At 53.7% G+C, this 11,210-nt stretch overlaps 1 protein-coding gene across 2 annotated transcripts in view; it reads left to right on the top strand.

Annotated features, from left to right (window-relative positions):
* LOC146589091 (opioid-binding protein/cell adhesion molecule homolog) overlaps positions 1 to 11,210 on the top strand; it is a 337,145-nt gene that overhangs the window by 217,999 nt on the left and 107,936 nt on the right. Inside the window, exon 2 of one of the 2 annotated variants that reach the window (XM_085316789.1) lies at positions 768 to 852. In XM_085316789.1, coding sequence (XP_085172915.1) covers positions 768 to 852 — 85 coding nt within the window. Of the gene's footprint in view, positions 1 to 638; positions 853 to 11,210 lie in introns of those variants that run through there. The other variant, XM_085316788.1, reaches the window with a different exon arrangement.

Raw genomic sequence — 11,210 nt, 5'->3', positions numbered from 1 at the left:
CCGTGCGCCCGCGCTGCGCCCGCGCTGCAGCCGCTGCCTGCGCCGTGCCTCGGCGCTGGGGACACCGCCTGCCGCCCCGCGGGGAAGTTTCGCTCTTGCGACGGAATCGGCATTTTGGGAGCTGTTGTTTAATTTTTTTTTTTTGCCCATCCTTTTCCCTCTATTTTTTTTTAAGAGAAAAAAAAAGGCAACGGCAAGCCAGCAGCCCGACTCCGAGCCCGTTTTGCTCCCCCGGTCTGTTTTTATGGCTGCCCTCCCTTTCCTGCCAGAGACACTTACGTTTCCTCCTTGGGTGATAAACTTTTGATGCCAGATCTCCGCAGCGCGTGCCCAACTGAATCTTAAAGTAGCGTCTCGAGCAGACACAGATCCGTGACCTTCATCTCTTGCTCTGCACCTTCTCTCCTCCTCTTCCTCCTCCCCCCGGCCCTCCCGGCCTCCTCCCTCGCCCGAGGATCCTGGGGACTCCCCGCGGCCGCCGCTGGGCAGGCTCGGCGCTCGCAGCTGCCGTGCCGGGGCTCTCCGGCCCGCCGTGCGGCTCCGCGCCGCTCGCCTCCGCGCCGGCCCCGCTGCTCTCGCCCCCCCGCCCCGCTCTCCCCCCGCCCCGCTCTTCCCCCCGCCCCGCTCCCGGTGGCCTCGTCGGGTGTGTTTTTCGCCTGTTGGAAAAGTCCCCGCCGCCCAGGATATGGGGGTCGGTGGGTGCTTAGCCCTGCCCCGGCGGTGCCTCGCCGCCCTCTGTCTCAGGCTGCTCTTCCTTGTGCCCGCAGGAGTGCCCGTGCGCAGCGGAGATGCCGCCTTCCCCAAAGCCATGGACAACGTGACGGTGCGGCAGGGCGAGAGCGCCACGCTCAGGTAGGAGCCGCGGGGGCGGCGGGCGCGGGGGGCGCCGGGCCGAGGCGGCCCGGGACGCGGCGCGAGTTTGCTGCGGGCGCGGCGGGGGGGGCGGGCTCGGCGCCCCGCGGCGGGGTGAGGGGCTGCGGGCGCCAGACTGCGCGCCGGCAGCCGCGCTGAGGTGGCAGACAGCGAGTTAGCGCTGCCTGGCGCTCCCGAAGTTGTCGCCGTGCCTGTGCCTCTGTGTGGGAGGGGAGCGGGGGTCCGTGCTGCGGGTGCCCGCGCCGGCCTGCCTTCCCGGCCGCTTTCCGCGGCCGCGATGCCTCGGAGGTGTCAGCGCTTCGCCTCGGTCGCTTTATAGTCTCCGCACGAATCTGTTAATATCAAATCAATCTTTTTACTCCAGGGGTGCATCTTATGAATTCTGATGGATGCTTTACCTTTCGCTGTTTGCTGTGGGGGGAATGCGGGCAGCGCGTATGCAGATGGGCCGCTTCCACGCRGCGCAGCGCAGCAGAGCATCCCTTGGCGTTTCCTGAACGAGTTACAGGTGCCGGTGGTTCATTGCCCAGCAAGGGGGCCGGTGCAGTGGCCAGATGAGCAGAGAAGCGAGTGCTTTCCAGAGGGCTGCCCGGGGGCAGCCAGCGTCCTGGGGCGCCGGGTGTTGGTGCGTGCTCCGGCCCTGGCAGCCGAGGGACCGCTGATGCAGCTGGGCGAGCAAGCCCCGACTCGGGGACAAGCACGGAGAAGGTGGGGCTGGAGCAATCGGGTCCGAAGGAGTTAGCAGTCGGCTGCCCTCTCTGCAGTAGCGAGTGATACGGCTGCAGCCCCTGCCTAGCAAGCACACAAGGCTGGCTGCTCCCTTGCTTAAACCTGGAATAACAGGGCTGCGGTGGAGAGCAGCTGCTCTTCCCAAAGCCAGGTGAAGCGGTGGCATGGGCAAGCTGTGTGTGTCATGTTCCCCGTGAGAGCTGAGCCGTAGCGGAGAGGAGAAGCTGCTGCTCCTGCTCCGCTAGCCCGGCGGGGGAGGCCCGGGGCTCGCGCAGGCTGTGATCCCAGCTGTCGCTGGTGGTCTGTGGGTAGGGGTCTGCACAGACCAGGAAGATTTGGTGGTGGGAARCGGCTTGTGGCACAAGCCGGGTCTGCCTTCTGCAGCGGCGCCTCTCCGGGGGGTGAGCGGGGCGGCGGAGGCTGGCGAGCGCGAGGGTCGGCACCGGCCCCTGCCTACCGCATGGCCCCGGGCGGCCTGTCCCGCAGCCCGAGGCTCGGGGAGCAGGAGCGAACGGTGGGGTTTCGTTTCGCACCAGGGCTAGAGAGAAGCCGCTCCGGCAGGCCGGGAGCATCGTCAYAGCTCGTGGCTAGCGGCCACGGCAGAGCAGAGAAGCAGAGGGCAYGTTTCCGTCGGCGCCTGGGAACTGAGTCGCAGTGGTGATTAACCTGGGTTGAACTGAGCTGTGCAGTTCAACGAGGAGGAAGCAATCCCCCRAAGAGGTGTCTTGGGCCTTTCGCCTCGGTGCACTTTCCTTGCCTGCCTTTTTTTTTCTTTTCCTTTTATTTTTCATTTCTGGCCCGGGTGAAGGGCTGGGACCAGGGCTCTTGCGAGGCAGTATGCGTTTAAATCGGTGTGGAAACCTTTCCTCCTTGCCGGCTCCAAGCTAGCTGCACGGGATCCCAACCCCTTTCCCAGAGCCCCGCAGCCGGTGGGCTCCGTGGCGGGCTCCGGCGCTGGCCGAGGCTGTCRCCAGCAGAGGGCTGACTTGGATCTCCTTTTTTTAAGCTTCTGGCCTCTTTTCCACCTGCGAAAGGGGATGTTTGTGAAGCAGCCAGCCCTGTAGAGGGGAGATGTTTCAGCCTTCCTGTAAGGAGCAGGGCTCCCATCAGCAGGACCCCATGTGCGGGGTGCTTGGAGGAGCCCTGGCCCCGTGAAGCCGCCTTCGCCACCCCTTCCCTCCCCGGCGTCCTCTCCTGCCGTGCTCTCAGGGCTGCTTCTCCACGCTCCCATCTCCTCCCCTCTCTCCTCCAGCTCAGCTTTTGCCTGCTGCAGCGGCTTCTTTCTCATTCCCTGGGCTTCTGGCCGTCAAGTGTGATCTACCAGCAAGGCGAACAAACGCGCAGAGGCTGCCCAGGCCACCACGGCTGTTGCTGCCCGCTCCAGGCAGACACGTGCCTCTTGGCTGAAGGGCATCAGCGCTCCAGCATTAGGGCCCGATCTTTTCATCCATCCGGAGGCGGCGAAGGCATTGCGCAGAGCAAGCCGGAGGGCCAGTGCGGGGGTGTGGTGTTTTGGGGATGTGGYTGGTGTTCGTTTGCAATGGCGCTGAGCAGGCGGTGATGTTGAGCTGGGGCTGCCCTGGGCGGCAGCAGGCAGGGCCCAGCACGGCGGAGGGGCTGTGCCGCAGAGGTGGCTGGAGGGAGAGCCCTGCCACCGTGATGCCCTATCGTCCCTGCAAAACAGCGCCTTCCCTGGGGCCCGAGCCAAAGGGCTGATGACTTGGGCATTAGAAACAGAGATCCAAAATTGCAGCTCATCGCAGTTGTGATATTAGTCTGAATCCTTTTAGATGTACGGGGACCCAGCCTTCCACTTCCRAATCCGTGCAGTGTAGCTGGATGGTCCTGAGATGCGCCGAGCGTGCACTGGCCTTGGTAGGACTCATGGAAGCTCTTTGCTTTTCAAGATCAGTTCTTTAAACATACGTTGTGTGTGCAGGAAGGAGGAGGCKAGAGAAAGAGCAGAACGGCGTGCTTGAGGTGAAGGGAACCTGAAGCCTTTTCAGCCTGGCTGTGGTTTACCTGCACTGCACACCGGGCACTCCCATTCCTACCTCTCCACCCTTTTTCTTAGGGAGTCTCACTACAATCCTTGCGGAAGCTAAGGCTCCATCTACAGACAACTTCCAGGCCGCCTTAGATAGCCTGGATAGCCACCTTAGATAGGAAAACAATTCCCGTGTTTTAAGTAGAGATTGTTGATAATTCACGACTTTTTATTGTAAGAACAAGCACTTCCCGTAATAGTTATGTACCTTTCCTCTCCAAGGAACTCGAGGCATTTTGCAAAWGCTGTGTGTACTCTTAAAAAGACAATCAAGCTCACTCTTTCCTGACTCTGAAAGCGAAGCCCTTCTGCTGTGAAGCAGGGCAGGTGTTTAGCTGGCAGCAGTACCCCAAATCACACACCAGCTTCTGGGACATTAAAAGGACCAACAATGACATTGGTAACCAAAAGGGAGGCTGAAGAGGGTCGCATTTTAGTTTCCCAGCTGGGATTTGATCTGGAAACCAGGATTAAAATTCTCCTTTTGCAATGGCCCTGAAGCTCAGCTTTCTATGCACTGTGCATCTTGGATGCGTGTCCTGTTTCCCCATAAGCCGCAGAGCCTCTGCGTCCTACCCCCAGGCTGCAGGAGGTGGTGGCGGTGGCGGCAGCTTCCCAGCACGTCTAGCAGTCCCAGTAGGCTGCCCCCTGCGAGCTTCTCGGCCTCGGTTGCTGTTTTATCCAGGGTACGTTACCGTGTGTCTAGTGGTGTTGGTGAAGGTGTCTTCACCATCGCAGGGGGCTGTCGGGGTTGGAGGTGAGGGCAAAAGAGAGTCAAACAATCATTAAACTGCAGGTAATGCCACTGTTGTGGCAAATATTCAAGTAATATAACAGGGATATATMGTAAAGCAGATAGTGTTGCTTATGCCGCTAGCAAACCAACCTTTTATAACAGGCATCAGTACAGTTCATAAAGACATAAAACAACARCTGCTCAAAATTTCAAGGCTTTATAGTTTTATCTGTATTTAAGAAATATCAGCAATTTTTTTTTACACAAAGAGAGCGCGTTGCAGTAGCTGGCGTGAGCAGCTGCGAGACGGGGTGCGCAGGCTTTCCGTGATGGCTGTTAGCACAAGGGCGCTGGGGACTTGGGAAGGCCCCTCTGTTGCTCTCCGCCTCAGTTTCCCCACCRATAAAATGGAGCTGGTAGCAGTGGGTTCTCAGAGAACATTAGAAGAAATGAGCATTCACAAACGGTGATAAGATTTTTGTGCGAGAAACATTAARCATTGTTTTGTTTTCACTAAATGAAGCAGTACAGATGCACTGTTTTTCCTGTGTATTTAAAAGCAGATTTCCAAGTGACCTGCCTTCCTGTTCACTTCTAACCAAATYTTGACCTACCCAGTTGTTTGCCTTTAAAAAAGGCCGAAAGAACAGTGGCACCTTGCTAATTCACATGGAAGGCTTTGTGACTCRCTGAATTTTGTCAATTAGTGCGTATGAGAACAATTCCAATTAAAAATAAAAAGGCAGAATAAAACATCATGAGATGTAGTTCCTCCATTTATTTTTGCAATTATAGGTTTAATTATTTCTGACAATGCTTCGTTGTTTTTTTTTATAGTAATCTACTGCAGTCCATTTCCCAGCACACGATGAGGCCTCAGTAAAACACAACCACTAAGAGCAGGCAGCAGGACTGGTGTTAGACACAGGTCTGGGAAGTCAGGAAAGCTGAGATATTTTTTTTTCCTGCTGCTTCTATTATTCTCTTATGTAGATTTGACCAAACSGCCAGCGCTTGCAGGACCTCGATTTACCTACCTGTAAATGAGGTTATAACGCTCACCCGCCGCTGTGCAGCATGCAACGGAGGTGCCCGGCGAGGAACGGGAGTGTTAATGCAGAGCCCTCTCTGCTGGTGAATCCTTGCTGAGGAGCGGGAAGAGGCTGCAAATGCTGAAAGCATGGGGATTAGTGAAGCACGGATTAGCGAGGCCTTGCTCCATCCCAGCCCTCTCCCTCCCTCTCCTCCCCTAAAAAGTTTTCTGGAGCAGCTAAATATATACCTGCCGTTTCCAAGGTAGAGCGCACTGCGTGCGGGAGCCCTAATTGGCGACTCAGGGAAATTACAGCCACGGATTCTGGCATTTGGATCCTCCGGGCTGGCATAATAATTTCTCCCTAGGTAGCTGGTATTTAACTTGTCTTATCTGCTCCTCATAGCCGTGATTACAGTGCCTGCTAATTTCTCCACCGTGTCGGATCCGCCTTCTGGGTGGCTGGAGAAAGGTCGGGGGTGGCAGGAGGGTTCCCTGTCTGCTTTTTCTCCCTGACCTAAGGGAGGGCCGAGGCGAGAGCCRAGTCCTCTCTGTTTGGTAGCACCGTCCTATGGCGTGTTGCCGTTGAGAGGAAGGATCCGGATTTGGGGAGTTTGTGATCAGTCAGCAAGTTTTTAGCTGCTGCCCCCAGCAACGCCTTTCTCCCTGAGCTTGTGCCGCTAAGGCAGGAGAGGCTTTGCCATCGGTGTCRGGGGGTGTAAGATGGGCCTCGGTGTTTCTCCATCTCAGCATCGCTGCTTGTGCAGTTTTYGGTGGCCTTGGGTCGGCTCAGCACGAGGAGTGAGCAAGCAGAGAGCTGGAGATCGTAACCAGAGATACGGCAGTTTTGCTTTAAAACAAAAAACAAAAAGCCCCGTTTTTCAGCATGCARTCAGTCTGTTCTGGCTCTGCAACGAAAGGAGGAGTCACTCGCCGTCGCTCGCTGGGGGCCAGGCTGCAAGTCCGAGGAAGGTTCCCGTGCCTCGGCTCGGTGAGACGCAGCCTCGGCGCCGCGGCGTCGAGCTGCGCTGGTCGGCAATAGTCAGCAGCCGTGATACTCGGTTCCAGGGGATGAGACTGAACTGTTAGTAATCCTTTTGCTATAGAGTACACGAGATCTTTCTGCAAGCATAATAAACTCCCCTGGATTGTAAACGGCTGTAGCTGTCTTTCCTCTGGATAAGGCATGCTGTTCCAAGAGCTCCTGTCTTTGCTTCTAGGAAAGGATTAGGTGTTAACGGTGCAAAATGACACTGGGGCACAGCAGCTGTCTGTCTTATTCCCCGTTTCCTGAGAGTTTCTCTGTTCCCTTGACTGCTCTCACAGTTTGCTCTCCTGTACACAGAGCCTTCCATTTCTCTGCTTTTTCCACAGGCCTAAAACATGGATGCCTTACACAACAGCTGGACATATTGTTTTAAGTGATAATCTTTAGATACTGCAGGCAAGCAGACAGTTCATAAGGAATATCTGATTCAGTGACTGTCACATCTTTTTCCTTCTTTGCAAATGGTCTTTGAGGGCTAGGATGCTCTGTTTTTTCCTCTTGTTTTATTAATTAAAAATATATGTATCTGAAAAAGGCACTGCAAGAAATTCTTAGCCTGTAATGGGTTGTTTATCACAGGTTTGACTGGATGTGTTAAGTCTTGTCTTCATCGACAAACAGAACCCGTCATGGCTGGATCTGTAATGCAAAATACTGAACATATTGCACTTTTGTTTTTCTCTGAACATTTTCCAAGATTAGTTTAAAATTGATTGTTTCCATGACTGTACTCACTGATGGACACGTTCATCAAGACACAAATGGGTCTCAAAGTTTGGAGGTCTTGCTTTTTCCCTAAGGATGATGGTAGTGAAAATATCAACTGCTCTCAACTAGGATCAGATCAGATCAACCCACGCTGAGTTGTGTTGACTCTGAAAAGCCACTTTGTGATGTTTCTAGTGCAGGTGGGGTTCAGAGCAGAGCACCTATGTGAGGTTCCTACACAAGGAGCCATTGTGCAATAGCAGCTGTTCCGTTTTTCCGTGTAGACAGGGCAGGTGAATTGTACCACAAAAGGAGTGAGAGTCTGCGGATGAGTAGAAGATTGTGTCTTGGGTTCTCCTCTCYTGTGGAGAACCAGAGTTGTTTGCCATGCGGGAAGGAGATGTACGAAGTTGTGTTGGTGCGTGTGTGTTGTCACTGCTCCCTAGGTGCTTTGAGCTGGAGAGAAGAGGAATGGGAGGACAGGGAGAAGGTGGAATAAAAGGCAGAAGAGCTGGGAGGGGAAGAAGGAAATGACAGGTGCAAGAAAGGGATGARGAAAGGGAAAGAGAGAAAAACAGAGTGGAAAGAACGAACGCCCCCAAAAATCGTGAATGACAACACGCACCAGGAAGCTTGTGAAGTTCAGTGCTCTGGGAGGGCATGAGTTYTTAAATCAGACCAACTGATCAGCACAGCTAGCCTGGCAACAGGGCAGGGGTGCTGGCTGGAGGATAGCTGAGACGGATGGGGCTTTGGTTCAAGCCAACCTGCTGGTACCCAAGCCCTAGGACACATCACAACAGGGCAGTGCCCCATTTATTTATTTATTTTTCTCTCTCTCTGTGTGTGTGTGTGTGTGTGTGTTCATGTGTATATATATTTATAAAAAAAAATCTAACAAATTTCTAACCCATATAAATCCAATTACCCATGTTTTGCCTGCAGGGAGCGAGGGAGATTAATGTTTGGTATTTTGGCAGGAATGTAAAAAGGAATAGGTGGTAATAACAATGAAGGCTCATAAAGAGGAACCGATAGCCGTGTCTGTGCCTGGGAACCTGGCCGTAATTCTCACGGGCATTTGCCGTCAGGACGCTCTTCTCCCGCAGAGGGGCAGGAAAGAGCCAAGAGTGCTTCCTGGGCACTTGACCATTCATCCTGTAAGTGAAGATGACATTAATGTGATAATAATAGAGGTTGATAAAAAGAAATGTTTTATGCTCCTAGGGCACCTTCCTTTAAAACATCCTGCTCTGCAGTGCTGGTTTCAGAGATTCAGGCTCGTAAGAGCCACAGCAGCATGATGTCAATATCCCCATTTTACAGAGAGGCAAGCAAGGCCCAAGGCAGAGGACGGGGAGGTTTTGGGGAAGGAGAGGTGGGAGCTAAGCTCTTTACCCTCTGTGATGAGACTGTGGTGGTTTTTTATCCCTGGAGGCCCASCCTGGTGTGACTTGGCCCCAAACCTTTTGGGCAGTTTATGGCAGTCGGCAGCTGTGGTTGCCCCGCGTGTGATAYGGGATACAGCGTGCTGCTTCTCCAGCCTCCCTGGGAGGACTTGCGGGAAGGCACAGGAAGGCTGTCTGCACTCAAGTGCTTTAGCTGGTTTCCTCAGTGCAAAGCGGAGGGGTCGCTGGCCCAGATGAAAGATGCATGCGCCAGGTGGATGCGTTCAAAGGCCTGGCAAGGAAGAGAGTGTGTGTTGTGGCTTTGCAGCCGAGCAGAGCAGAGGGCCCCCGCTGAKGCTGCAGCGAGGACCTAACCACCCTCTCAGCGCGGTCACAAGGGAGTCGTCATGCTAAGAGACACTTCTCCTCCTTGGCTGTGACACTTGGGAGTCGCTCATCATGCTACGTTGATACCTTCCATTCTGTCACCCGRGTTAGGTCTTCTCTCTTGGGCATATTTCTGCTCTTCATGTCCCYTGCGTCGCGGGTTCAGCGCAGTGAGTGACATCCTGCGCTGCTCCCTCCACAGTCACCCATGGTCATGTATTAATCACGGCTCAGATATTGCATCCCTACAGCAGTTTCTGCCTTCTCTGCTGGCTTTGCATCAGCCTCCTTGCTCTCCGTTTATTACCACCGCCAGTTTTATAACCCACTTTATCAGATGACTTTTTTTTTTTTTTTAAAGAGCATAACCCACGAGCAACTCATCATTTCAGAAATAGGAAGAGAGCTGTTAGCAGAGGAGAAGGCTTCCATGCTTATACCTTAAATGAAGAGGCTGCTTTACAGTGTTGTTGCATTTAATTCAATCAAGGCAGTTAAAGCCGAGATTTAAAGTCCTTTGTGCAATCACGGGAGTTGCTCGGATGCAGCAGCAGGTAGAGGGAAAGATTGAGCCCATTTCCAAGGAGACTCAAAGTAACTGTTGGAAGCAGCCAGGCCTGGGGCTTACTGCAGCAGCGGCTACATTTGGAAACTGTTAGCATTCGCGTCACATCAGATCTCGCTTTCCGTCACCCTCCCTGCTCTTGCTCCTTATTCCCATATATTCCTTTAAGTGAAATTGATTAGTTCGGCTTTTCTTCTTTTTTATTTTTTGTTTTAACTGGGGGGAGGGCTGGTTTTAATTAATATTCCTAGCTGTATGATAATTACACCGGCTAGTCCCGTCGCTGTCTGAGTCACCCTCTCCTCCCTCGCTCTTGCGGGAGGGCTGCTTGGACTTAATTAAAGTTAGGGTTCCAGGGCTCGCAGGAACAGCGGGAGTTTTGCCGGGCTTTTGATGAAATGATTGCTGTGGGGGAAGTGGCTAGTTTCTTCTAAAAGTCGGAGACTGTAATGCTGAGGCACTGCTACCGTCACCCGCTTCGTCCTCCTGCGCAATGCAGGACATTGCGTTTCATCCTGTATTCCCCATATGGCACCTGTAGGTTCATGGGCGCGCCGGTGCGTTCCTTTCGGGAAGGTGCTCGGCACTGGTGGCAGCTTCTCTAGCTCCCGTAGGTAGGTTGCGATGTTGATCACTTACTCGTGTCATTAACACCTTGCACCCTGCTTCTGGGCRGGACGAGTCTCGTTTCCGCGCGTTGCCCGCTGCCATGAGGAGGCCCCTCCCCGGGGAGATGCCTGTGCCGGGGGCTGGCCAACTCCGCTCAACTCGCAGAGCTCCCGAAACCAGTCACTGCGGGCACATCGTGGGGGCAGTCGCCCCTGAGAGGCAGGCTGGAGGGTGCTGGAGAAGCCGCATAGACTCCATAGGTCTTTTTCGTCTCTAATTCCCGTTCTCCCGTTATCAGAAAGCACTGCCACCGGAGCTAAAATGCAGCCCAAGCGAGAGCTTAACCAGCTCCGAGAGCTGTCCAGAAAGTTATCCTGACACCAAGTGACAGACTCTCAATTGATATCCTCTGGAGACTTTAAACTCACTTCTGCAAGGTTTCCAAAGCCGGTTTTGTCTCATACCTGAAGAATCCTTTATCCGTTGCGACGCCTCCCTGGCTTGTCTCATTGCTCTTGACGTTTCTCTTTGTTGCCTGCTGTAGCATGGGTAAACCTCTCTGAACGCTGGAAGACTGCTTAGAGGTTGGGATTTTCTTCCCCCCGCCTCTCTGACTCTCTCCTGCTTATCTAGTCTACTCTACTGCCTCGCTGGTGTTCCCATATATATTACCTGGGCCAGATGCCATCCCTGCTGGGCTACCTAGGTAGCTGGCTGAAGCAACTGCCACTGGTGTCGTGGAGGGCAGGGGAGGGTCCAGGCCMCTGGAAAAGGACAAATATAGTGTTTACCTTTAGAAATGAAGGAGACGTGGTCCTTAGAAACTGCTGACCAGTTGGCTTCAAACCTGAGAAAAATTCTAGAACAAATTATCAAGGCAAATTTTTGTGATCACCTAGAAGGTAACAAGAAACTGTGCAACAGCAGCATAGATGTGTCAGGAATAAATTGTGTCAGACTAATCTAATTTCCTTTCTGTGATAGCATAACAAGCCTTGTGGATAAGGGAGAAGCAGTAGAAGTCTCAAGTATTGTCTTAAGTAAGACTTTAGATACTGATTTGCGTGACATCGCTATGAGCTGCTGG

This window comes from Rhea americana, unplaced genomic scaffold (genome assembly GCF_003343005.1).
Source record: "Rhea americana isolate MKP2758 unplaced genomic scaffold, rheAme1 scaffold_48, whole genome shotgun sequence".
Taxonomy (NCBI): domain Eukaryota; kingdom Metazoa; phylum Chordata; class Aves; order Rheiformes; family Rheidae; genus Rhea; species Rhea americana.
The sequence above is the reverse complement of the archived record's forward strand: the minus strand, read 5'-3'. Positions and strand labels throughout refer to the sequence as shown.